The sequence below is a fragment of the Calidris pugnax genome, unplaced genomic scaffold (genome assembly GCF_001431845.1).
Source record: "Calidris pugnax isolate Ruff unplaced genomic scaffold, ASM143184v1 scaffold161, whole genome shotgun sequence".
In the NCBI taxonomy this organism is placed as follows: Eukaryota; Metazoa; Chordata; class Aves; order Charadriiformes; family Scolopacidae; genus Calidris; species Calidris pugnax.
Genome location: NW_015090955.1, coordinates 537,027 through 561,542, shown reverse-complemented (window position 1 = coordinate 561,542; position 24,516 = coordinate 537,027). Strand labels below are relative to the sequence as shown.

General features: G+C 48.7%; 1 protein-coding gene across 4 annotated transcripts in view; it reads right to left on the bottom strand.

Moving 5' to 3' along the window:
* CAMTA1 (calmodulin binding transcription activator 1) overlaps positions 1–24,516 on the bottom strand; it is a 361,470-nt gene that overhangs the window by 35,094 nt on the left and 301,860 nt on the right. For all 4 annotated transcript variants that reach the window (XM_014952061.1, XM_014952063.1, XM_014952062.1 and 1 more), the window contains exons 7-10: positions 15,534–15,674; positions 11,433–13,288; positions 7,388–7,514; positions 6,487–6,621 (exon numbers count right to left, since the gene is read on the bottom strand). In XM_014952061.1, coding sequence (XP_014807547.1) covers positions 6,487–6,621; positions 7,388–7,514; positions 11,433–13,288; positions 15,534–15,674 — 2,259 coding nt within the window. The remainder of the gene's footprint in view (positions 1–6,486; positions 6,622–7,387; positions 7,515–11,432; positions 13,289–15,533; positions 15,675–24,516) is intronic.

The window sequence follows — 24,516 nt, the reverse complement described above, 5'->3', positions numbered from 1 at the left end:
CCGGCGTCGGGGACCGGCGTCGGGGACCGGCGTCGGGGACCGGCGTCGGGGACCGGCGTCGGGGACCGGCGTCGGGGACCGGCGTCGGGGACCGGCGTCGGGGACCGGGCAGCGCCCGTCCGACGGTCCGGTCCCCGAGTTGCCGGTGCCTGCGGGAAACCCGCGTCCAACCGGCCGGGACGTGCAACGCCACCGTCGCTTCCAAGCCCGCAGGCTCTTAACGTGCGGTTCTCGTCTCGCTACACGCAAAACAATTACACTTTTTGCTAATTACGGCCGTTAGAACCCGACAGACCCTCCCCCGGGAGCGTCCGTGCGGGTCCCGACCCACAACGCGGGGGGGAAATCCAGCGCGGAGCCACCCATCGACCCGAAAAAAACGGGATTTCCAGAGGAACCGGTGGGATGTCTGACCGTGGCCGGCTCTAAAGACAACAGCCAGAGGAGAACATGAAACGCTCCTCGCCTCTGGTCCATCCCGTTACAGCCAAGTAGAAAGGGATGGTGTGGAAAATGCAGCCAGAGCGATAGAAGACAAGGTGTCTGACCCGTGGCAGAGCAGACTGTCCTTAGTGATTGCGTGTGAAAGGAAAAAAACCAACCAAACAGATCTCAAGAGGAACACAAATAAAACAGACAAAGCCTCCGCGCTCACCAGGAGTCAGTGAAGACAAAAAAGGATAAACAGAAGCGGTTTTTATGGTGGTGTCCATGTCCTGCTGCACCCACAGCCCCGTAACACGGTACAAAATGTTCATCCCTCTTCCCAAAGAGAACCCAAACATATCAGCTTTTATGGTAAAATCCGAGAAGTGATGTTAAACACCCAGTCACCTCTATCCAGATGGAGAAAGGAGGGATAAACACTATTCACAGAAACAGTATTTTTTCTACCAAAATTATCTTATGGCTGCAAAACAGCATTTCTAATGACCTCACCCATCCTGAACACGTCTCTCTTAAAGACTCTTGTTTGCATCTCATCACATCCACGTGCTAGAGAGGGTGTCTGGTCCTGGCAAACAAGCATCCTGGGTGGATTTTGGTGACGAACACCCACCATCTCACACGGTTACCACCACGTTAACACAGAATCACAGAATCTTCTAGGTTGGAAGGGACCTTAAAGATCATCTTGTCCAACCGTCAACCTAACTGACAAAAATAGACACCCACACAACAAACAAGGAGCAACACCATCACTAAACCCTATCTCCCAGCACTACATCAACCCCTCTTTTGAACCCCTCCAGGGATGGGGCCTCAACCCCCCCCCTGGGCAGCCCATTCCAATGGCTGAGAACCCTTTCAGGGAAAAAATTTTTCCTAATATCCAGCCTGAACACCCCGTGCCCATCACTGTGAAATGCTCCAGGGAGCACGCGTGGGCTGTGCCATCACAAACAACCTGAATGCACATGATCCCACCCCCCTCCCCCATGCCATAGGTACGGCCACATCACACCAACACGAGTGAACCACCAAACCCCCCCACACGCTCTTTTTTATGTTTTCCAGCTGGGAAAGACACCCAAATTTGCAGCTGAGAATCCAACAGTAGCTGAAAGGCTGCCTGTTACACTCTCCTGTGTCAGCACCAGTCACACCCTGGTCCATCCCATACACACTTTCAGTTCACGTGTTGCCTGCCCATATTTTTAAGTTCTATTTGTGCTCCCTATGGCAGCCCTTACTCCTCCCCAGCCCCTTTCCTGCAGTTGCATAAGTGTAATGCCAAGGAGCACTCCTACCAGTCCCCCTGGAATTCCTGATCATGTCCCACGCCAAGGGAACGTCATCTCTACAGACACTTTTTGAAAGCAGCAAAGGATTCAGTGGAGAGCAAACATAATGTGCTTTACACTGGAAATCTGTACCAAAAAGACTTCCTAATTTGTTGCACATCTGTCACTAGAGGACCTCTGTCCTTCAGTTCAGAAGGGGTCTCCTTTACTTTCTGTTTTTCTCACTTAAGAGAACCTCTCTGCAGACAGCGAATGGAAAGTGAGGTCAAATGGTTATAAAAGCACACAATGGCTTCTAAAAACTGTCAGTTTTATAGAGAAAAAAGTTTATCAGAGGAGATCAGGATCACATGGCAATGCCTCCTTCATGAGAAGAAGAAAGGCTTTCTTTGAAAAGAACACCACTATTCTAATGAACTAGAAAAAAAGTGCAAGAACATCAGCAGCTGGTGTCGTTTGTAAAAGATCTAATTCATCTGTGGGGTAAAATAAGGAAAACTCAGAATACAACAAGGGTGGCTATCTATAGTTAGGAAAAGGGTGCCCTTTATAGCACAGCACAGACACTGGGTAGGGATGAAGCCCTCCTGAGGATGGGCACCTGACATGCTGCCCCTCAAAGCTCCTCTGCATGTTCCTTCACTTGGCTCAGGACAGTCCTACGAACAGGAGACACGGAGGGACACAGTCTCACAGCACCTTCTAGTCATGTGCAGTGCTGCTCCCCGATCCCAATGGCCTGCACTTGCTCTGTGCACAAAAAGGTGGGATTTTATTCTTGCCCCAAGTTCACTACTTCCAGGAGTAGCAATTACTGTAAGTCAGGAAATTATTTAACAAAATATTTTTCTCTGGGAAACACAATTCCCACTGTTTTGCTCAAAACACCTTCCTGTTTGTCATACCTCTCCCAGACCCTGAGCCCTACGGGCACTGTTTAAACATTCCCTGATAATCATAGGAATTACCTGCTTTTAAAAGAACTTAAACCAAAAGTTGCTCTAAGTGCTTAAAAGAAGGCTGTGCCGTGTGTCATACTCCTGCTGCTCTCTGATAGTGCAGTAGCCAAGGGGAAGCAGATCCTGCTGAGATGCTGCACAGGCTCAGGGATGGATCCCGGGGCATCCCTCTGTGACAGCAGGAATGGCAACGTCCCCCACCCGACAGTGTCTCTGCACCAAGAGTGGCTCAGCACCCAAAAAAGCTTGTTCTGACTTTCTCCTGCAGGTCACTGTGGAACCCTGGTTTTGCACAGCTGGTTTTGGATGCTTCTTTGCTAATCCATCTTTGTTGAAATCTGGAAACTTCTTACAGCAGCGTGATTCCAAGTGTGCATACCACCTTAGCACTGACTGGGAGCCATCCATCCCCAAAAGCAGCAATTTTATGCACATATCTATTTTATTTATTGGCTTTGTTTACACCATATCCTTTCACGATTGAGCTACACTTCTAAAGCCTGTGTAGCACAGCCCATTACTGCAAAGATACAACAACTACACAAGAGAAGCTTGCAGAAAATTGGAAGTCCCTGTGCTGTGTGCTGAGCGTGGCCAGGCAGCTACAGACTTGCCTCCTTAAGAAAGTAACAGAGGCTCAAGGTTTTCAGGTATCTGCAGAACTGAACAATTAATTTTTGTCTTAATGTAACTGAAAATATACAGTTCACATATAGGATGTCTTTGTCTTTAAAGAGATTTGTGGAAGACAATGGTTTACCTAAACCTGGGGTACGGTTGACTGTTAACCCTGCCTCTCTTGCAGTGGTCATGCTCACCAGAATCATTAACTGTGTTTTAACAGCATAGTGCAAAGGAACTCAAACTGTTCCGTTGAGTTAATTAAACAGAATTTTAAAATTCTAGTCAATATTTTGGAACTACAAATATTCTTTGAAATCCTTCCCTCCAGACTACCTAACAGGCAGTAGGGCAAGGATTTGAAGCAGGGCAGTTAAAGTAAACAGAGAAGAGAGGGGTTTGGTTATTTATTCTATTGATAGAATCAACTCACATTAGCTTATACCTTAGCTAGCTAAGCTAACATTTGTTCTCTAAGAATAAACGGGAAGATGTTGCTGGTCCTTTAAATAAGAGTGTAATTTGCTCCCTTTGGAGCCCAGTGCATCAAGGCAGAGGCTCCTGATAAGTCATGGTTAGTATAATTATTCAGTCTTTTTCCCTGAAGGGCCTCTGCAATGCAGCGGTCCTTTTACTTTTTTTTTTTCCCCTCCCTGTTAGCAATGCCCTAGTTTGTTCACTGCTGCAGTCCCCCTCCCTTCCACCACCATCACATCATAACAATCTCTAATTGAGAGTTGCCCGCTAACCAGAGCTCCCAGACAAACTGCAGGAACGCCAGAGACGGTACTCACAGCCACCTCTGCAGCTCCTCCAAATTCACCAGCACCCAGGGAATTGTCAAACAAGGGGTTTAAAACCTTTGCAATGCCACGTCGGAGGGATTGCTAACAGCTGAATTATCAATCTCCATCAGCTCGGTATCGGCTGCACTTCACATGCAACCTGCAGCCTCGGCAGCAGATGAAAAGCACCTGCAGACAAGTCAGTCAATTTTGATGCTGAGCATTAAGACTCTGTGCCCTTCCTCTTTAAGAGCTATTTCCATTCCTGTTTGCAAGTACGCCTCTGCAGCCAAGTCACAAACCTCTTTTATTCCTGCAAAACCCACAGTGATTTCTCTCCCCTCCACTCGTGCCTACAAACATGGGAAGCAGCGCTGCTCCGACCTCCTTGAAAATGCCCCCCCTGTGTGTGGCAGGAAAAAGGCAGCAGCTACAGGTCAGAACGTGGAGAAAAACTGAAGGTTTGTGTTCTGTGACGTTACAGGGAGGGGGAGAGCCAGGACAGATGCATCAGTCTGCTGCTAATATTAATGGATCGTCTTGAACAACTGAAGATCCAGGTACCGTGCCACTCAAATCATGCCTGACACCACTTTGAAGGAAATTCTATTTTATTATTATTCCCCCCCCAACAATTCTCTTGAAAAGCACCAGCTCAGGCTCTGCACACATACACACACAGCTCTGCCAGAATCCAGCTAGAAATGGCTCCTCCTCACCTGCAGACCAACTGCAGATGCTCTCATCATCAGTGTCAGGGAGCTCAGACCAACACACCCAACCAGTCCCTACTCACAGCTGCTAATGGTCTGGAGAAAGCTTCTAATGAACACCTTAATGAAGAAAGCTTTTCCTGTCAGAAGCCCACCAAAAACCACCTGCCTATGCTGACAGGGAGCTGGCCTGAATTAACCCTAAAACCGTTTAATATTTCTCCAGTTAAACAGTTCTAAGTATTTGCTGTGTTCATCAAAGCTATAAAATAACAACACATGCTTCAGATCTTTTGTAATGACAGCAATAGTTTAAAGGCATTAAACTGGGATCAAAAGTAGTATTCACGGCAGATTTCCCAAAGCCTGTGTTGTATTAAAATTACTATGTTTGCATCTGACAGACCAAACAGGATGAGGTTAATTGAGTGAGGAACAAACTGCATCAGTATATTAGCTCATTATTTCTCTTGCCTTCGGTACGGCCCTGTGAAAACAACTAATCCTGTGACTTCTTTTGTATAATGGTTTATAGCATTAATATTACTTTGAAATCTCTGAAGGCTAAGGACCTGACTTTACCATATTTGTCTCCTGTATTTAGCAGAGAAAACAGACACTTAGCAAATGGGTCACCAAGCAGGAGTGTTTGCTAAGGTTGCACAAAATGCAGCGTCCCAGCAGCTGACTCTCCCCCATGAAGATAAAAGCAGTATTACTGCTCTTTCTAGGCCCGTTACAGAAACCAGCTGTTTCTCTGTCTCCTTGGTCCGAGTTGGAAGCCGCATCTCTCCAGCAATCGCACTCAGGAAGGGAAATCAAAGTTTCAGGCTCCTAAGTTCCCCTGCCATCCTCCTCATCTTGCTTCTTTATAAAATGCATTTTGGGGGCACAAGGTTACCTGAACCTAAAACTTGCATGCACAGAGCTGTCACACAAATCCAGAGGCTGCGTTCCCACCCCTCGGTGGGACATTCAGGTACCAGAGATGCGTTCTGATGAGTCATGAAGTCTTCTGCCAACTGCTTGGCTAAGAGCTAACGGCATTAGGGTGTCCAGCTCATCCCTGCAAGGCACAAGGGATGCTCTTACGACTCTAAAAAGGCTGATTGTGGCTGTTAATGCACCAGGGCGTGCCTGGCTTGCCATCACCGAGACTCTCAAGTGTTTGGCAGAGCCTGTATCTGCCCTGTTTGGTGACTCCTAGGTAACAAGGTGGGATGTGGACATCACAGTAGTGGCTGACTGTAAAGTCTCATCATTCCTTAAACTGTCTCACCATCTTCCTACTTTCTGCTTCTGTAAATACACGGTTTTCTAGACAAGCTCAAGTTCCAGAGTTCTCAGGGAGGACAACTGCAGGGTAGATGCTCCTCTCCTGCGAGGGACTGGGTAGTCCCTGTTTTGGGGAAACAATCAGTTTTCTGTTCAGACAAAGAAAACACCCCTTTGTCTATTTCCCATCAAATGCAGCCACATTTTATTCAAATCAAAAGAATCAATAAGAAATTTCAGCACAAGGTCTTTGATTAATTGTGCAATAGACCTCCCCCATAGCGCAAACTGTCCCCTCTACATCCCTCCCCCACGCCAGGAGCTGCTCCTCTCATTCACAGTTCTACCATTCGGTGAGCTTTGTTAAAGAATATTACGTGTTTCTTACCATCCAAGGACAGCCAGTCATGCTGGGAGGAAGGCAGGGTTGGCAGAGCTCTGGCTTTGTATTCAAACACCACAGAATTGGAGATGATCTGATTGTTGAAGGCAACTTGCAAAGTCACGAGCCCAGTGTCATGAGCTAAAAGGAAAGAGCATGTGGTAAGAGAGATGTCCCCACAGGAATGCATGGCTGTTACTGATCTCCCATGTGCTAAGTGGCAGCTGAGAGCAGATGCAATGAGAGGAGAGGGGGTGTTTGACAATATTTTTGTGACTAGACAACTAAAGAGTCCAAAATGCCAATCTGTATTTTCAAACATGAAGGTTGTAAGCTTAAGAATCATCTTATGGGTTGTTTTGGCAGGAGGCAGAATCACACGTGGTCCTGAAGATTAACCAGCCTTGCTGCGTTTCCAGTGGGAAGCTGGGGCCTAACAATGAAGCAAAGTTATTCTGCACACATATTCTGCTGGTCATATATGAGGGCCAGCACTACTGAAAATCTCTGCGGGGAGGCTGGAGGCATTCTCATCCTGTAAGTACCAGGGACAAAGAGCAGCATCTAGGCAAATTAAGGGTCAGCAGAGCAAGGGGTGCACCCTACATAACAGTTATTCTTTAGTCTGCTATTTTAAAACTGAAGAAATGCTTAGAATTATTTCAAATAATTATTTTAAAGCTAATTCAGAGCTTCTAAATAATATTTGTTGTGATCTGTTGTGATGTATCAAGGTCCTAAATGGCTGTTCTCACAGTAAATAGGTCAAAGTGAAAGGAAAAGCTTCTCAATGTTTATGCTCTACCTTTCCCAACGGGTCCATGAGTTTAGTTAAGACATATACACGACACTATTGGGTAAGACCTTGCTCTGGAACCTCTAGCTCTAGGAGAGAGGCGTTCCTTACCTGGGCAGTAGCAGCGCAGTACCCCTGGCTGAATTAAAGATGCAGGCACTGAGATCTGATCAAACAGACAGCTGTAATTATTGCTGGCTTCCTGCCACGGACCAGTAATGAGGACTTTTACTCCTCCCTGTGAAGAAAAGAGGGGGGGGGTGGGTGGGTAAAAGAAGCATTAGAGAAGAAGCCGTCCCCAGGGAGGACCATGCACTGAAATGGCTGGATGGCAAAGAGCATCATGAGGGCTAAAGCAGTGCCAAGCTAACGCAGGTCCTTGGCACCAGTCAACACTGATGGCCTGGTCTTCCCGCACTGCGGGAGGGATGCAAACAGTGCTCCACAGCAGAGCACCTTCACTCACTCTGTTCCCTGCTCCTGCCCGTACACTTGAGCCCTGTGCTTTGCCTGTGGGACCCTCACACCACAAACCTTCTGGTCACTTGCCAGCTCCAAGACCAGTGATGGCAAACCTCTTCTGCGCTGTGCACCAGACGCCCCTCACCGGGCAGCTCCTGGTGACCTCTGGTGCCCCATCCTACCTCGTGCCCACCATGGCCTCCTCACGCCCATCACAGCCTCCTTGTGCCCATCATGGCCTCCTCACGCCCACCACGGCCTCCTCGTGCCCATCACAGCCTTCTCATGCCCACCATGGCCTCCTTGTGCCCACCATGGCCTCCTCCCGCCCACCACGGCCTCCTCGCTGCTGCCTGTGTGGGCTCCAGGCTTGCTCCTTGCCACTCAGCAGAGCCACAGGTCCATCACAGCGAGTGAGCCGCACACTTGCCATCATGGGTGGAAGTCTTTGGGCACAGAGAGAGGGCACGGAAGGTGACACACGGCCTCCAAAACCACAGCTGGGACCACAAGAGGCGCTGGGCCATGGATGCGACAGCCTGCCATGCCAGAAGATCTCAGCTAAAAGCCGCTGACTGGCGCTTTCCTGGGGACATGGTTAAATGCGGCAGGGTGACACCACTAAGTTGGGTGGCAGTGTCAACCTGCTGGAGGGTAGAAAGGCTCTGCAGAGAGATCTGGACAGGTTGGATCAAGCACCGAGACCAATGGGATGAAGTTCAACAAGGCCAAGTGCCGGGTCCTGCACTTGGGTCACACTAACCCCAGGCAGCGCTCCAGGCTGGGGGCAGAGTGGCTGGAGCTGCCTGGCAGAGAAGGACCTGGGGGTGTTGGTCAACAGCAGGCTGAACTTGAGCCAGCAGTGTTCCCAGGTGTCCAAGAAGGCCAACAGCATCCTGGCCTGTATACCTTCTTGCTCTCTCCAACTCCCTGAAAGGAGGGTGTAGAGAGGTGGGGGTCGGTCTCTTCTCCCAAGTCACAGGCGACAGGACGAGAGGAAATGGCCTCAAGTTACGCCAGGGGAGGTTCAGGCTGGATATTAGGAAATACTTTTTCACTGAAGGGGTTCTCAGCCATTGGAATGGGCTGCCCAGGGAGGTGGTTGAGGCCCCATCCCTGGAGGTGTTCAAGAGATAGGTTGATGTGGTGCTGGGAGGTATGGTTTAGTGATGGTGTTGCTTTTTGTTTGTTGTGCGGGTGTTTATTTTTGTCAACATTAGGTTGATGGTTGGACAAGATGATCTTTAAGGTCCCTTCCAACCTGGAAGATTCTGTGATGCCGGCGGGTGACCCGGTGCGGGGCCGTGCTGCAGAGCGCCGTTCGGCCGCGGCTCCGGCTGCCCGGGACGGGCCCATCCCCGGTCCTTCCCCCGCCGGGTCCCTCTGCCCGGCGACACCGGCCCTCGGGCTGCGGGACCGGGATGGGGTCCCGCGGCGGCCCGGGAGGCCAGAGCCGAGCCGGCTAAACCCAGCAGGCCCGGAGCCGGTCTCTCCTGCCGGGGCCCGCCTGAGCTGCCCCCAGGCCACAGCCCGGCCCCGCACAACCGGAGGGGTCCCGGTGTTGCAGTGCAGAGGGGTCAGTCCTCCCGGTCTGTGTAAAACAGATATAAGGGCGGGCTGAGGGAGGAGGGAGCCAGACTCTTTTCAGTAGTTCCCAGTGAGAGGACAAGGGGCAATGGGCACAAGTTGGAACATAAAGGGTTCCACTTGAATATGAGGAAGAACTTTTTCACAGTGAGGGTGGCAGAGCCCTGGCAGAGGCTGCCCAGGGAGGGTGTGGAGTCCCCTTTTCTGGAGATCTTCAAGCCCCACCCGGATGCTCCTGAGTAACATGCTCTGACAAGCTCTGGGTGGTCCTGCTTTAGCAGGGGGGTTGGACTGGATGATCTCTATGGTCCCTTCCAACTCTAAAAATTCAGTGAAATTCAGTGAAAAAAGGCTCCACCAGCAGGAGTCGAACGGTTCATTAGTGTAGCAATGGATAACAAAAAAGGTTTCCATGGTAGCAGCAAAAAAAAAAAAAGAAAGGTTTGCACCAGAAAGGCTAGTTGGGGCTTTTTTCTTGATTTTGGGGACCTTCTACACAAGCAAGCAAGAGTCAGGCTGACTGTCCAGACAGCAGGTACGGCAGAAGTAGTGTCTGCAGCCAAACATGGCCAAATGCCCCCAAACAAAGCCAAATGCCCCCCAAATACCATGCTTCTTGCAAATGAAAGCTAACCAGGCTCAGTCACTAACAGCCCATCACTGCATTGCTGTTCCACCTAAACCACTCTGGTGACACCAGGAGTGACCCCCACAGCGCTGACACTTCACCTTGTGTCATCTCCAGAGCAGCAAAGGGCTGGTGTTCAGCCCTAGTCCCACCATGACCAGGGGCAGGTAACCTCCAGCTGCGGTGACCGGTCGATGGTCAGCGACCACCTTCTCAGAGAGGGCTCTGGATTTGGCAGAGGTGAGGCCCCTGGGCACCTCCTGCCCTAGATGGTCCCAGATTGCCCAGCCAGCAATGGTGGGTGAGGCTAACGAGCGGTGGGATGCCTTCAGCTGCTCACCGAGCCCACACCTGGCACTGCCACCCTGCTGGCTGCCGTGGACTTGTCTGGAGAGAGAGCAACTAAACAGAGGGCAGAAACTCCTCAAGAAGGCTTTTCATCAGCACCCATCGGCCATCCCTGCACGCTGGAAACCTCGGTTTCTTTCCAGCAGCAGAGTGAACACCCATGTTCTCACACCAAGTACCACGTTGCAGAGCCACTGAATACAACTCATCACCTGCTCCCATAACACCGCGGTCCTGGAGCTGTCACAGCATCATTCAGAGGAAGGTTAAGCCACCTCATCTGCTTATTTTTTGCATATTTCTGCTGCCTCAGCCACTAGCAAACTCGCCATCCAGTGGTGTCAGATGTGCACTTACTGGGGGAGGTGTCACAGGATGGAAAATCAGATAGTGCTTGGGAACAGAGAGATCTTCTCCTGAGCAGTTATTATACACCTCCCTAAGGTAACCAACACAATGGACCATTTTTTAAATTCAAAACAACCTGCCTCTCCACTCCTGGCTCAAAACAGCCTCTTTCCTCCAGTGCTCCCAGTTACAAAACCACAAACCTCTTTCCTCCAGTGCTCCCAGTTACAAAAACACAAAGAACCATTTTTAAAATTCAAAACAACCTGCCTCTCCACTCAAAACAGCCTCTTTCCTCCAGCATCTCTGGACGTCTGAAAAGTCTGTGCTGCTGACATATTTACTTTGTGGTGCTTGCGACTGATTTTGGATAGTCTGTGGGAGGGAGGTAAATGCTGAACTCATTAAGGCAATGCAGGTCAGGAATTGTTCTACTGAGAACATCAGGGCCAGATTTAAGGATCAGCTCCAGTTTGCAAACTCTACTGCTCTGACGTGGCTTGGTAGCACCATGAAGCCATCACATGGGGAATACTTTGCTTTTCCATGAAACAAACCATTTCCATTCAGATGCTTCCTAAGTGCAGGGCTGGCCCTGTCAGGGTAATGAAGTGCTTAATTAAAAGTACGCTCAGACATGCAAACGGCCTTGGATGCTTTGACTTCTAAGAGAAACATTTCAAAAGCCTTGTCAGAGTTTTAACCGAGCAGTTCTTGGGAGCCCCCACTAACCAAGCGATGAAGGATAAAGCAGTAAACGTGAGTAAAAGCCCTCAGACTTACCTCAGGGTACGACCATTCTGGTGAATAATCTGTCACCATGAACAAGCGCCCACTCTGCTGCAGCAGCCCCAAAGTGCCTTGTGCGGCGGCCGCGGAGACCACCTCGGCCACGTGCATGTACGCCATGGTGCTGGCCCCGCTCTCCGTGCTGCTGAGCTGCATGTTGGCCTGCTGGGGACTGCAGCAGGGGATGCACATCTCAGCCTGGCTGTAAGAAGCTCTGTTACTGTCTTCTGGCTGGGACAGGCTGGCACTGTCACCGGACACCAGCTGGTGTCCGTAGAGGGCATTGCTCCCACCTTCTACCGAGATGAAATCGTTAATTAGATCAGAAAACTGGTTGCTGAAGGAGATGTCAAAGTGGTCCAGGTTAAGCTCCATGTTGGAGGAGTTATTTAAGCTGGGATGGGCCACAGGGTAGAGTCCTTGTACCATGTTTCCTTGGAGAATAGGGAGATTGTTCCCGTTCCTGATACCCCCATTGGCCTCAGGCTGCAAGTAGTGTTCTGTGCTGCAGGCTTGAAGATCCCCTGATTTAAGTAGATTTTCGTTCCCTTCTGCCTGCTGGGAGGTCTCCATGGGAACTTCAGCTTCTGCAGTCATAGCCTGGAAGTTTGCTTGGAACTGCATGAGCTGGAGAGAAGAGGAGGACTCTATTCTAGTTTCCACTGTGCCGTTACAGTTGGAGGTGGTTTGGGAGGAGGACTCTGTTTTCACACTGGGGATTCCTAACGTGTTCACAAATGAGCCACTTGTGTCATTCAAATTGTTGTGAGTGTTTTGCTCAAGGGGAAGAGGTTTGCTGGCATCCTGCAGAAAGAAGCTGGGGGAAGGGGTCTGATGAACATGAGGGCTCTGGACGGTCTGATTGAAGCTGGAAGAATAGTCCTTGTTGGAGTCAATGGCACTGAAGTCCATCTGCTCCAGGGTGGTACTCGGGCTCAGACCTCCTCCAGATGGAAGCAAACCTGAACCAGTAGTGAGGGTGAGAGTGTTAGATGCAGAAGTGGAGGAGAATGCTTCTTTGGACATCTGTTGTTCAAAAGATGTGTCCTCAGTTTTAATTTCTTTCGTGAGGGTTGTATTGAAGTTGAAGCTACGTTCCGTTGTGGGTGACTGCCGTATGTTGGTACTGATGCTGTCACTTTTCATACCTCCTCCACCATAAGTCTGCCCTTGCTTGGGATTGTTAAGAAAACAGTCTGGGTCAAAATTCATGGTGGTTTCTGGAATTTTTCTATTCCCATCTAAAGTCGTGGAGAGCACGAGTTCCTCAGAGACGGTGCTGGGCAGCATCGACAAGCTCTCTGAACTGCCGGTCGTTGGAAAAGCAAATTTGTGTCCGTCTGAACTCACAGCAAGTACCAGTCCTTGTGCAGCTGCATCTGAGGACAGAAGGTGTTGATTTGGGCCGGAGGTGGGTGACATGGTATACACAGCTTCACTGGTGACTTCTGACATAAACACGGTGGCACTTTGTGACAAGCTTCCCATAACTGAAGCTACGGCCATACTGGACACGCCAGTGACGGCCGGGCTGTCCGCCATGTCCGGGTCGCTGTTTAATCCACTGCTGATGGACACGGGAGAATTCTGGGTCGTGTCAGGGACCTCCACCTGGTTGGTGGAAGAAACCTCGGTGCTGTTTTGATGGAGCAACACCGGTTTTGCCACTTTGCCGTTCCTCTTCTCTCGGCTGGAGGCCTTGCCGTGACTGTGCTCGTTCTTGCCTTCAGAGACATCGTTATTTTGTACCTCTGAATGAGCGCTGTACCCACCTGTCCTTGGTTCGACCTTTGGTGATATGATGCGGTGTTTGGCACTGTTACACTTGTGATGCACACTGCTGCCTGCCCCTGTGCCAGGAAACAACAACACCGCCAGTCAGTAAACACAAAATTAGAGGACGACGTTAGTCGCCGTATCTCATGGCTGGACCAAGAGAGAGCTGTGCTCAATGCACTCGTGCGTGAGAGCAAGAGACACCTTGGAAATAAAATTAATTTACCACCAGGGCCAGATTTACAGCTCCCTTTCTGTCTAATGCTTAGACCCATTGACAGCATCCTCTGAGCAGGCGCCTGTGCATCCTTCCCCTCACCCCACGCAGCACCTACCCCCTTCCCCCCAATCAGACAACGCGTTTGGAGGAGAGAAATTGGTGTCTATGACAAGTTTTGGAGTTGTTTAAACGTGCCCTGTCCCAGTGCAAAGTCTGCAAGGCCAGGGCTGTTGCTGTCAGCTGTGGGTTCTGCCCTGCAGGCCCTGCTTCATCTCTACCATGGATGAGACCTCGGTTCCCCCCCGGCTCCTCAGGCTGGATGATGTCGGGTCTTTTGACAACTGCTCTCCTGGGCTGGATGCTGATGGGTAATCTGGAGGTGACAGATGCCATATCACGCTCCTGTCCCCAACATCACCCTGCCATCTAGACTGCAACCCTCATCTTCTTGTCATCATTGCGCCCATTACAGCTGCCAATCAAATTATTAAAGGAGTACATTAGCCAGCACAAAGCAAGCTTTTCCCTCCTGTGAGGATGGAGACACGTTTCTCTTGTTCTAAGCCATTCGTAGGCTGACAGATGAACATTTTGTACTTGGAGAGGTTGCAGGCAGAGCACACCATCAGTCTAGGAGTGGCTGAAGGAGGCTCAGGCAAAGGTCCCCAGAAGACAACCCTCCATGGAGCTCAGCCAGCTGGAGCCTTTGCTGCCCTGACAGAGGATGAACATCACCTGCGTCCTGAGGGCTTGGAAATGAGGGAGCATGAAGTAAATTCTGTCTGCAAAGGCATCTTGGCCACGAACTCTGGGGCAGGGACTGCTTTTGTTATTTAAGGAACAGCCCATGAATTTTTGATGTTTCTTTCCTTAATTGATTCATTTTCCCTAGAATGAGGTAAGAACATTAATTATGGTACCGTATAATGACTAAAGGGGGAAAGAAACCTCCTCCTTCTAGCTAATGGCTACAATTATAAATGCCATCTTCTGGGTAACATAAAGCCTCTGTGTAGCCACTGCAATTTGTAAAATCTTTTGTTCCTTGCCCTTGAAGGGGAACTTCTCTATTATGTGCTCAAGATTTGAATCAGGTCACTTAAAGTAGTTCAGGACAGTGCTTTTGAGACTAAACACAATGTTAAATCTCTCTATTCTCCCAGGTATAGAGGACGGGAAAGGCTTTCACATGCTGCTGTCTCTGCAGATGAGAGTCAGGAATTGGGAATTCTGCGTGTCGATGCGCGGCCGGTACGAGACAAAGGGATGCTGTTATGCTGAAAAGCATGCAGCAGGCTTAGCACCAGACAAAACATCAAAGGGAAGAATAAAAGGATTCATGTTCAGATCTGCGAGCACGGATCAAATGCTGAGCTTTAAGGGTTGAATTTTAATCCAAACTCAGGTATTTCAGAGGTCATGGTTCCTATTTAAACCTAGATTGTATAATGCAGCTGCCCAAAAAAAGAAGAAAAAATAAACCCTTTGAAGCACTGACAACTTTCCTTTATAAATTTCACTAAAGACTTATTAATGTGTCATATACTTGACTTGACCAAAGTACTAGGAAGGGGTGGCTATGAAACAGATGAGTAGGAAAAGTGAATCACTCAGCTTCCCACTTTCTAGATAAATTGCTAACACTAAGGATGCTGTTTCTGGCTCAAAGCAAAGCCATCTTCTTTAGCAGGAAAGAAATCTCCTGTATTTTCATGATACCTAAATAAAATGTCTCATTCTGGTGACAGCTTGTAATTAACCACCTGAGCCCATTTTCTTCAGCCAAGTGGGCTGTGGGGCAAGGAGTTCAAAGCATGAAGTTGGAAGAACATCAAAATTTGAGGCTTTGGTAACAAAATTTGAGCGTGTAGAAGAGAATATGCCTTTTTGAGCAGGTGACATAGAGAGAGCATTTGTTGGAACTTGCATGTTACAAAGTGTTGACATTTTTCCAGAAGTTCTGGCTGCATCTCTTCATCTCGAGACTTCTTCTTCCACCTCTGAAGTCACTGTGTCTCGGTGTTTCATGACACAGCATTTCCAGCACCTCAGTACCACAAACACCACCCCGAATCTGGACCGAGCCCCCAGGAACTCACCCAAGGTACCAGTGCAGAGACAGTTGTGTGTCCGAGGCTGCGGCTTGGTCTGGTGGCTGTCCAGGATCTGCTGCACGAGCTGCTCCACCGAGAACCCCGAACTGCTGTTTCCATTGCTGCACGTCCACTTAATGCCATGAACTGGGAAGAGAACGGCAAAACTTCCCATCAGAAACTTCAGAAACGTGCCAGAAACCCGTCAAAAGCCACTCCAAAAGAACAGCAGAAACCCACTCCTGCAACTTTTTCTCAGAGCTGAAGGAGACATAAGAAATGCTACAATAATGGTTACTGGTTTACTATTCTCCCTGATAGCCATAGGCTTCCAAATACAATTCCTGGGACTAGGTACATACAGAGGAAAAAAAACCTTTGTAAAATATCTTTCTCTATTTCAGTTTGCTGTTAATGGAGGCTCTAAGCTGAAAAACTGTAAACTGGGACTAGGTACATACAGAGGAAAAAAAAACCTTTGTAGAATATCTTTCTCTATTTTAGTTCGCTGTTAATGGTGGCTCTAAGCTGAAAAACTGTAAGGACTATCCATATAGTGCACATAACCTTCATTAAAAACCTGAAAACAACAAGCTACTTGTGTTTCATTGAAGTAAAACAGCACAATTCCAAGGAGCATTTTAGATTCTTTTTCTGTCTAATGCGAAAACAAAATTAGTTAGTTTTATAATAAAATGAGCAGCCAACAGACCACCAGTATAACAGCAAATACAAACCTTCTGCCAGGTCTCCATCGCATTGTCAGATCCTGGTTGGCAGCAGCGAAGACCGAGTCATGTTTTGGGAGTCACTAACAGACAGTGTGAGCTCCTCAGACCTGGACAACTTTTTAGTAATTTAGGAAAACAGACGGGAAGGTGACGTTGCAGAACATGTTGCAAACTGAAGGTGGGGACTCCCTTGGCCTGTCACCATTTAAATAAGAATACTAAACTGCACACTTGTAAATTATTTGAATAAAGGCTCCCTCTCAGAATTTTTTAGATGCAGATTTTCACCTAACAGTGATATTCTCAACGTGACTTACAACGGAAATAGTATTTATAAAATATTTTCTCCATAATAAGTGACTCAAAACATCTTCTGTCTCCTTTAATGTCTCTCCAAGCAGTTTAGATGTGCTTATTATTTATTTATCCTTTGCGTGCACTGGAGTTCACTTGCAGATTTGGGAAAGTGGTGGCAGCATCATCTCCGAGACGTCCCCGTGCCTGATAGCTCAACCCTGAAGTGCTGCCTGTTTACAGGAGTCTCTTTGTTCTTCTCCAGCAAACCACGTTCCTTCCACGTTTTGTTCTAAAATCCTTAACCAGAATATACCGAATCCAAGGGAAAAATCCCACAGGCTTGAGCTTTGTAGGATTAAGCTCTAAATACCCAGATCCTCGTACAGAGAAGGTGTGAGGTGGTGAAATGGCCAGCAACAGCCCCTTGGGCTGATCATCTCGGTGCAGCCCAAGCACCCGCAGGATGGAGCCATGAGCTGAGCTGCTTGATGTGAGAAGGTCAGAAGCAAACAAGGGCACACGTGTGACCACTAATGACCATCGTCAGAGAGGCAGGATATTGTGTGAACCTCCTTTTCTCCTCCCTGATGCTGATTATTTAGTATGCCATAGGAGCTCCTGCTTCTTTATTGCTTTTTTTATCACCTGTTGCTGTGTTGCCTCATCACCCACTGATGTTACTTTGCCTAACAGCATCTCATCTTGGTCTAGTTTTATAGTACAGAATTCGTATTTTTATTGGCCAGGCCTGATAACCTGCAGAAATACTGTAAATAAGGTTTACAAGGATTCCTCCTCATATCACTATTTAAAGTGCTGCAGTTAGTTTAGTAATGAGTCCCTCTATGCTTGCTTGACAACCACATTTATTGTTATTGTACCCAACAGATTTTGTTTTCTAGTATGTTCACAATTTTGAATTTCCTCTTAACACGCAGTGTCTGTTATTATGCCTAAGTTTAAGTCTATATACTCTTACCACTTCAGTACCTCCACTCACATGCATTTTATTATTCTAGGTACATTATTCTGCCAGATGTGATGCCTAATAAGCGGCGTTCAAATAGCAGTTTTGCCAAAAATACATTGAAAGTGAGACTAAAATGCAGTAGCATATTTGGAATACTTGCAGCTATGCTATATAAAAGTTACTGAACTGTAATTATTACTGAGAAACTTTGTGTTGAGTTATTTCCAGTTACCTCAGAAACACTTTCCTGAAGAAGAAGTGAGCTCAGGGACGTGTTGCGAGATACAGGAGGTCTGTTTCACAGCAGAAAGTCAGAATTTGGGCCTCTCTGCTGCTAAACTCTGGGACGAGCAGCGAATCCCAGGGGGCAAGTCTGGCGAGTGAATCCTGTCTCATGGCTTGTGTATTCACGATGATGATTCTTAGTCTGAATCAAGCTGTGAGCTGGAAGCTAAGAAATAACGACCAGCTTTATAGCAGGGTTTTATAGCATCATGCCTATTGTTTTCAGGTCCTTCCAGTGTAACAAAGCCCCATCGTGGATCCGTTGCTGCTGAGGAAAGGTCCTTCTCTATCCTTGCTCCAGCTGATCCTAACGGGCTCCGGCTTCTCTCCACGTGGCACATCTTTTTTTAGTGCTTATGCTCCCAGTATGTGATGAAGGTTATAAAATAAAAAGCCAGCGAAGGGTGACAGATTGAAAAAAAGAGAATGTCTGGATGCTTAATGCAAATTATGCACTATCTTGGCACATCCAATATGCAGATTTTCTCCCTCCTCCTTTTAAAGAAAAACTCCTGTGAGCTGGTGAGTTGTTAGCACTGAATACCAAATACTATCAAAATGGCTTTTAACGTGTCACACTTGGCTTCCTGACACATAATGAATCAGCAGGAAAGGAGATTTCTATAGGGAGGAAAGTGCATTATGAAAGGAAGGTTAATAAAAAGCATACACACACACTCTGCCTGTTTCTTAGAGGTTCAAAAAGTGAAACCACTGTAGAACTACGTTTGATTAAATATAGTCATAATGTAGTAACACAAAAAAAAAAAAAAAAAGAAGAATTAAGAACTTGTGAAACTGGCACACCCTTCAACCTGAAAACTGGGCTATGGAGACCTAGTAAAAATATGTGTAAAGAAGTAACAGAGGAGGTCCCTGCAGTAGCTGTGCAGCTTTTAAATCCATTGTATACTTTCATACATAAAACTGTACCTTCACATCACTGGCTTTTAACAGGCTTTATTCATTCTTTCATGGCAGTAAATATACTAGAACAATACTAATGTGAACTTGAATGATTGAGGAAGCAGCTGTGATGCTGCAAGGTACAACTAAATAGGTTAATTCTCTACTGTGACATATGCAGAGGCTACCACAAAGCAGGTAGTTAACTTGTACCCACTGCTGAGAAACATCCAGTATACATACCCATATCCTATGATAAAATGCAGTAGGTATGAGGTTTCCCCCACCAACACAAAACCCTCCAGAACTCCTCCAGGCGCTGACTGTAACGAGCCGGTCCTTTGTCCCAACGCTTCCTACATCAACTCCACCAACTGTTGACACCGGGTGGCTGTTTCCATGGCGATGGTCAATTGGAAATGGCAGCCTTGTCCCTTCAATTTTCGCCGTGTTGGTGCCGACAGACGTGAAGGCCTTGCTCTGATTTCTCAGTTCGGCTGGAGGAGGTTTTCATCAGATTTTTCCTTTTGTATCCAGACGCCCCCACACAATTCACTCGGATTTTCCAGCCCTCAACTTCCACTCACTAGTGATTACACAGGAGATTTCCCAAGCCTTCTGCTGGGGGTGAGGTGCCCAGTTGCCCTGCCTTCATCACACTTCCCAAACTCTAATATCTCCGCGAGGACTCGTACAAGGGTCTTCACTCTTGCCTGTTCTTTAAAGACAACTCCTCCTTCTAAAACGAGACCTTTCCTTGAAGGTTTGTCTGGGTGCAACTGGATGCTTCAAGGCCAGTGGGAGGTGCGTGGGGTTTGATGCGGCTCATAGAATCATCTGGGTCGGAAGGGACCTTCAAGGTCATCTCGTCCAACCTCCCTGCAGTCAGCAGGGACACCCCCAACTAGACCAGGTTGCCCAGGGCCTCGTCGAGCCTCACCTTGAATATCTTGTGGTGCCACTGGGAGCAAGGATGCAGCGAGGGCTGCTCGAAGAATGGTGCCGACAGACGTGAAGGCCTTGCTCTGATTTCTCAGTTCGGCTGGAGGAGGTTTTCATCAGATTTTTCCTTTTGTATCCAGACGCCCCCACACAATTCACTCGGATTTTCCAGCCCTCAACTTCCACTCACTAGTGATTACACAGGAGATTTCCCAAGCCTTCTGCTGGGGGTGAGGTGCCCAGTTGCCCTGCCTTCATCACACTTCCCAAACTCTAATATCTCCGCGAGGACTCGTACAAGGGTCTTCACTCTTGCCTGTTCTTTAAAGACAACTCCTCCTTCTAAAACGAGACCTTTCCTTGAAGGTTTGTCTGGGTGCAACTGGATGCTTCAAGGCCAGTGGGAGGTGCGTGGGGTTTGATGCGGCTCATAGAATCATCTGGGTCGGAAGGGACCTTCAAGGTCATCTCGTCCAACCTCCCTGCAGTCAGCAGGGACACCCCCAACTAGACCAGGTTGCCCAGGGCCTCGTCGAGCCTCACCTTGAATATCTTGGAAAGGAGGGAGCTGAAGCTGCCTCCCTCCAGCCGCTCTCCTGACCCTCGGAGGGTCCTCTGAGCCCCCCGAGCCCACATGGAGCTCCCCTGCAGCCAAAGCTGGTGCCCATTCTGCCCGTTGGCCACTGAGGCCTTGCTCTGATTTCTCAGTTCGGCTGGAGGAGGTTTTCATCAGATTTTTCCTTTTGTATCCAGACGCCCCCACACAATTCACTCGGATTTTCCAGCCCTCAACTTCCACTCACTAGTGGTTACTCAGGAGATTTCCCAAGCCTTCTGCTGGGGGTGAGGTGCCCAGTCACCGTGCCTTCATCACACTTCCCAAACTCTAATATCTCCGCGAGGACTCGTACAGGGGTTTCACTCTTGGCTGTTCTTCAAAGATAACTTCTTCTCCCAAAGTGAGACCTTTCCTTGAAGGTTTGCCCGGGTGTGACCGGATGCTTCACAGCCCAGCAGGAGGTGCGTGGGGTTCGATGCGGTTTTTCCTAATCTCCAGTCTAAACCTCCCCTTTTGCAACTGGAGGCCATTTCCCCTTGTCCTATCTCCTGTGACTTGGGAGACGAGACCGACCCCCGCTTCTCTACACCCCCCTTCAGGTAGTTAAAGAGCACGAGAAGGTCTCCCCTCAGCCTCCTCTTCTTCAGACCCCCAGCTCCCCCAGCCTCTCCTCATCAGACTTACTCTCCAGACCCCTCACCATCTTTGTTGCCCTTCTCTGGACCCACTCCAGCCCCTCAAAGTCTTTTTTGTGGTGAGGGGCCCAAAACTAGACACAGCCCTCGAGGTGGGGCTTCACCAGTGCCCAGTCCAGGGGCACCATCACCTCTCAGGCCCTACTCCCCACACTATTCCTGATCCAGGCCAGGATCCTGGTGGCCTCCTTGGCCACCTGGGCACACTGCTGGCTCCTGTTCAGCCCTCAGGCGACCAACACCCCCAGGTCCTTTTCAATGAGGGTGGTTCGAGGGGGGGCTCCGCACCGGCAGCCCCCGGCCCCGCTCCCCCAGCCCCGGGCCCGGCCCCGCGCTCGCCGCCAGGTGGCGCCAGCGGATCAGGAACGGGAGCGCGCGTGGGGGGGGAACACGACACGCGTCTCATTTTTTTTATTAGGTTTGGGGGTTTTTTTCCCCAATATTTCTTGCTGGCCGGGTTTTTTTTGGGAAAAAAAAATATAAAATTATTCCAGCGTTCCCAGCTCCTCCCACGGCACCACCCGGCCAGTCTCCAGGGCTGCCCCGGAGTCGCGCTGAGGGACAGAAGCCACCTTGTCTCTTTTTTTTTATTATTTTTTTTTTCCCCGATTTTTCTTGCTGGCCGGGTTTTTTCGGGAAAAAAAATAAATAATAAAATTCTTCCAGCGTTCCCACCTCCTCCCGCGGCACCACCCGGCCGGTCTCCAGGGCTGCCCTGGAGTCACGCTGAGGGACAGAAGCCACCCCAGACACACGGACATTTATCATTTATCATTAAACATCCCGGTGGAAGTGCCAGCAGAAGAGGGCTGGCATCTTCATATCTGCTCCTCCGGCACCGAGTCCGACAGTTACTACAGCTGAAAGCTGAGGGGAGATAAAATACTGAGGAAGAACAGCAAATAGAGGCTCGTTTGGCTACGGCACCCTCGGAGAGGGTCTGCAATTGCTGCATCTGGTTTAATATCCAGCTTTTAGGGGGGACAGGAAACTATTTGGTTTACCTTTCCTCAAGCTAAAGTCCATTTCTACCAGCAGTCCGGTTCCTTACTACCAACGCTCCATTTCAGAGAGTGGGATTGTTTCACTGTGGCATCTCCGAATGCAGCTGAAAGACTGCCCGAAGCACCAGGGGAAAAAGGGCTACTAATTTTGTTGTTTTGGCCAAGTGGAACTTCCTACAGGAGGTAAACCCAAGTTTCCTACGAAGTGACCCTCAGTTGCCCAAGGAGAGGCATGGGGACAAGCTCCTCTGGGGACAAAGGCCACCACAGATCCAAGAGGGAGAGGAAAGGTGCAGTTCTCACACGTAAAAGTGTTTCAAGCAGCAGAACTGCAGTAACAAGGGGTAAGGGATGCCCTTGCCCCCCTTCTCTTGGTGAGATGATGCAAAACGAAACAGTGGCTGATCCTGGCCACGTGACTGATGGAAACAGGGGAACTCAAAGTCCTGGTGGCCAGTGGGACATAAGAACCTACTGTCGTGTTTTCTTTCTAATGAAAAACCCACAGCCAATTCCAGTAACATGTAAGCACTATTCCAGCAAAAGTGAACATCCACATTACTAAAACCAAACTCTTTTAAAGAATCTAAGTTACTTTCTTTACGTGGAGGTCAGCTCCATGAAGCTGGCAAGCTTTAGTGTCCATTGAGTGTCACTTCATAGATCTGACAAACCCGCTGGGGTATGGTAAGAATCATCCCATGTAGCATTTTGGTACAACTGATCTTTTAAGATTAAATAAAAAAATTAAAAAACCCACCTTAAATACAATTACTGAAATTGAATAGAAATTTAAGTCAAGATAAAAACACCCAACACCACAATTCTTCAAACCATATTAATGCCCATTACTGCTACCTAAACTTCATTCTGTTCTACGAGCACGCAATACCCCCTCCAGTTGTGACCACGCTGAGTTTGAGGTCACCTCCAGGAACCCCAGATCATTTCATGGCACAGACAGAAGAGAGAGAATTGGTGACTCCAGGGAGAGGCAAGAGCTGCCCAAAGGTACCAGGTCTGGTGGGTGCCACGTGAACCCCCCGTTTCCCCGTCTGTGTGGAGGCAGCACGAGCAGCAGCAATCAGTTTCCAAGCAGCAGAGGAATGAAAAAGGCTTTTTTCCAAAAGAAAGATAGCTCTTAATTATAGTGGACCTGAAACAAAGATTGCAACGTAGCACCAGCTGTGAGCCTGTAACTCATGCTTTGCCAGCTGAAGGATGAGAAAGCCAAAAGGGGATGATTTGGAGAAACCCCCAACATGAGCTGGCCCAAATTTGCTGATCATATGGAGTTTATATACAGAATTCTGCTGTGCTGGATTCTGCCACTGCATTTTGCTCTTACCACCAGATGCCTCTAAGGACATCTGCTAATCTGTTCAGAGAGATCTCAAAGCTAGACTATAACGGGGCAACAAGGAGGGAGGGCAGGGGAAAGCAATGCCAAATTGAAGCCCATTCTTCATACCAGGCATCCTGAAATGACTTACAGGTGCCTCAGACAACATTCCCCCGGAATTTTCATCTATTATTGCTATTCATTTTCAGCACAAATGTCCCGAAAGGTTGCATTCATACAGAAGCAACGCACATGATGATCCTGTTGGTTCAGACAACCCGTCAGGATTGTCACAGGTCTGCCATCGGAGCAGGATGTTCTGCAGAGGATTTACAGCCCTCCCTGTGCTCCTGTGACCACGGACCATCATCCTGCTGGGGGCCATGAACAGCGTGTCCAACCCCCCCAGGCTTGTCTGCTTCAGTCCCAAGGACTGAGGTCTGACGAGTCCAGACAGGACAATCAGGACACCATGGATGTCCCAGCGTGAAGGCAGGTGACAAATGTATCAGAACGAAAATGCAAAGCCATGAAAACTGAAGTCAGGCTGATTAATTAATTATTTATAGTCTCAACTCCATTGGAGACATTGGAAAAAAACCCCAAATCCTCAGAGCATCAGCAGTGAGTATTTACCTTTCGTGGATGTTCAGATGGGTTAATTTCAGTCTCTTAATTAGTTCACAGACCAGCTACGTTAGAATAAGTTAATGGCCTTTCCATAGAGCTCTCAGATCTGTATGGCCACCCCGGAAAGGTCGTTTTTCACCCATAACCACCAGCACAAGCACAGCATTAAGAAAAACCACCTCAGAAGCCAACCAGGCAGAGGTCTTCTCCAAGTCCAGGACAGGAGCCACCTCTCAGCAGTCCAGACCCCCATGTCCTGCTCTGCTCAGGGAGGGGACACAGTCTGGTACCCGGTGCCTGCTGAAGCCTGGGCTGACTTTGGGGTGATGCCTCAGGGGAGGGAGAGGGAGTTGAGTGAATTATGGATGCAAGAAATGTGAGCAAACTCCCTGCTCGCCCTGGTCAGGGTCTCTCTGCATTTCAGGAAAAACAGTTTGATGTATCTGTCTGGCTCGGGCTCTCGGAGCGGTTCCTCTCTCCCTGCCAGCCATCTGCCACATCACTTTGAGTTCTCCAGGCACACACGGCCAAGAGAACACACTCCCAGCCCTTGGCTGCCACAACACCGACTCTCTGCTACCCTACATTCACAGATAAAAGCTTTGAGACCTGACAGAGGTCAACAGCT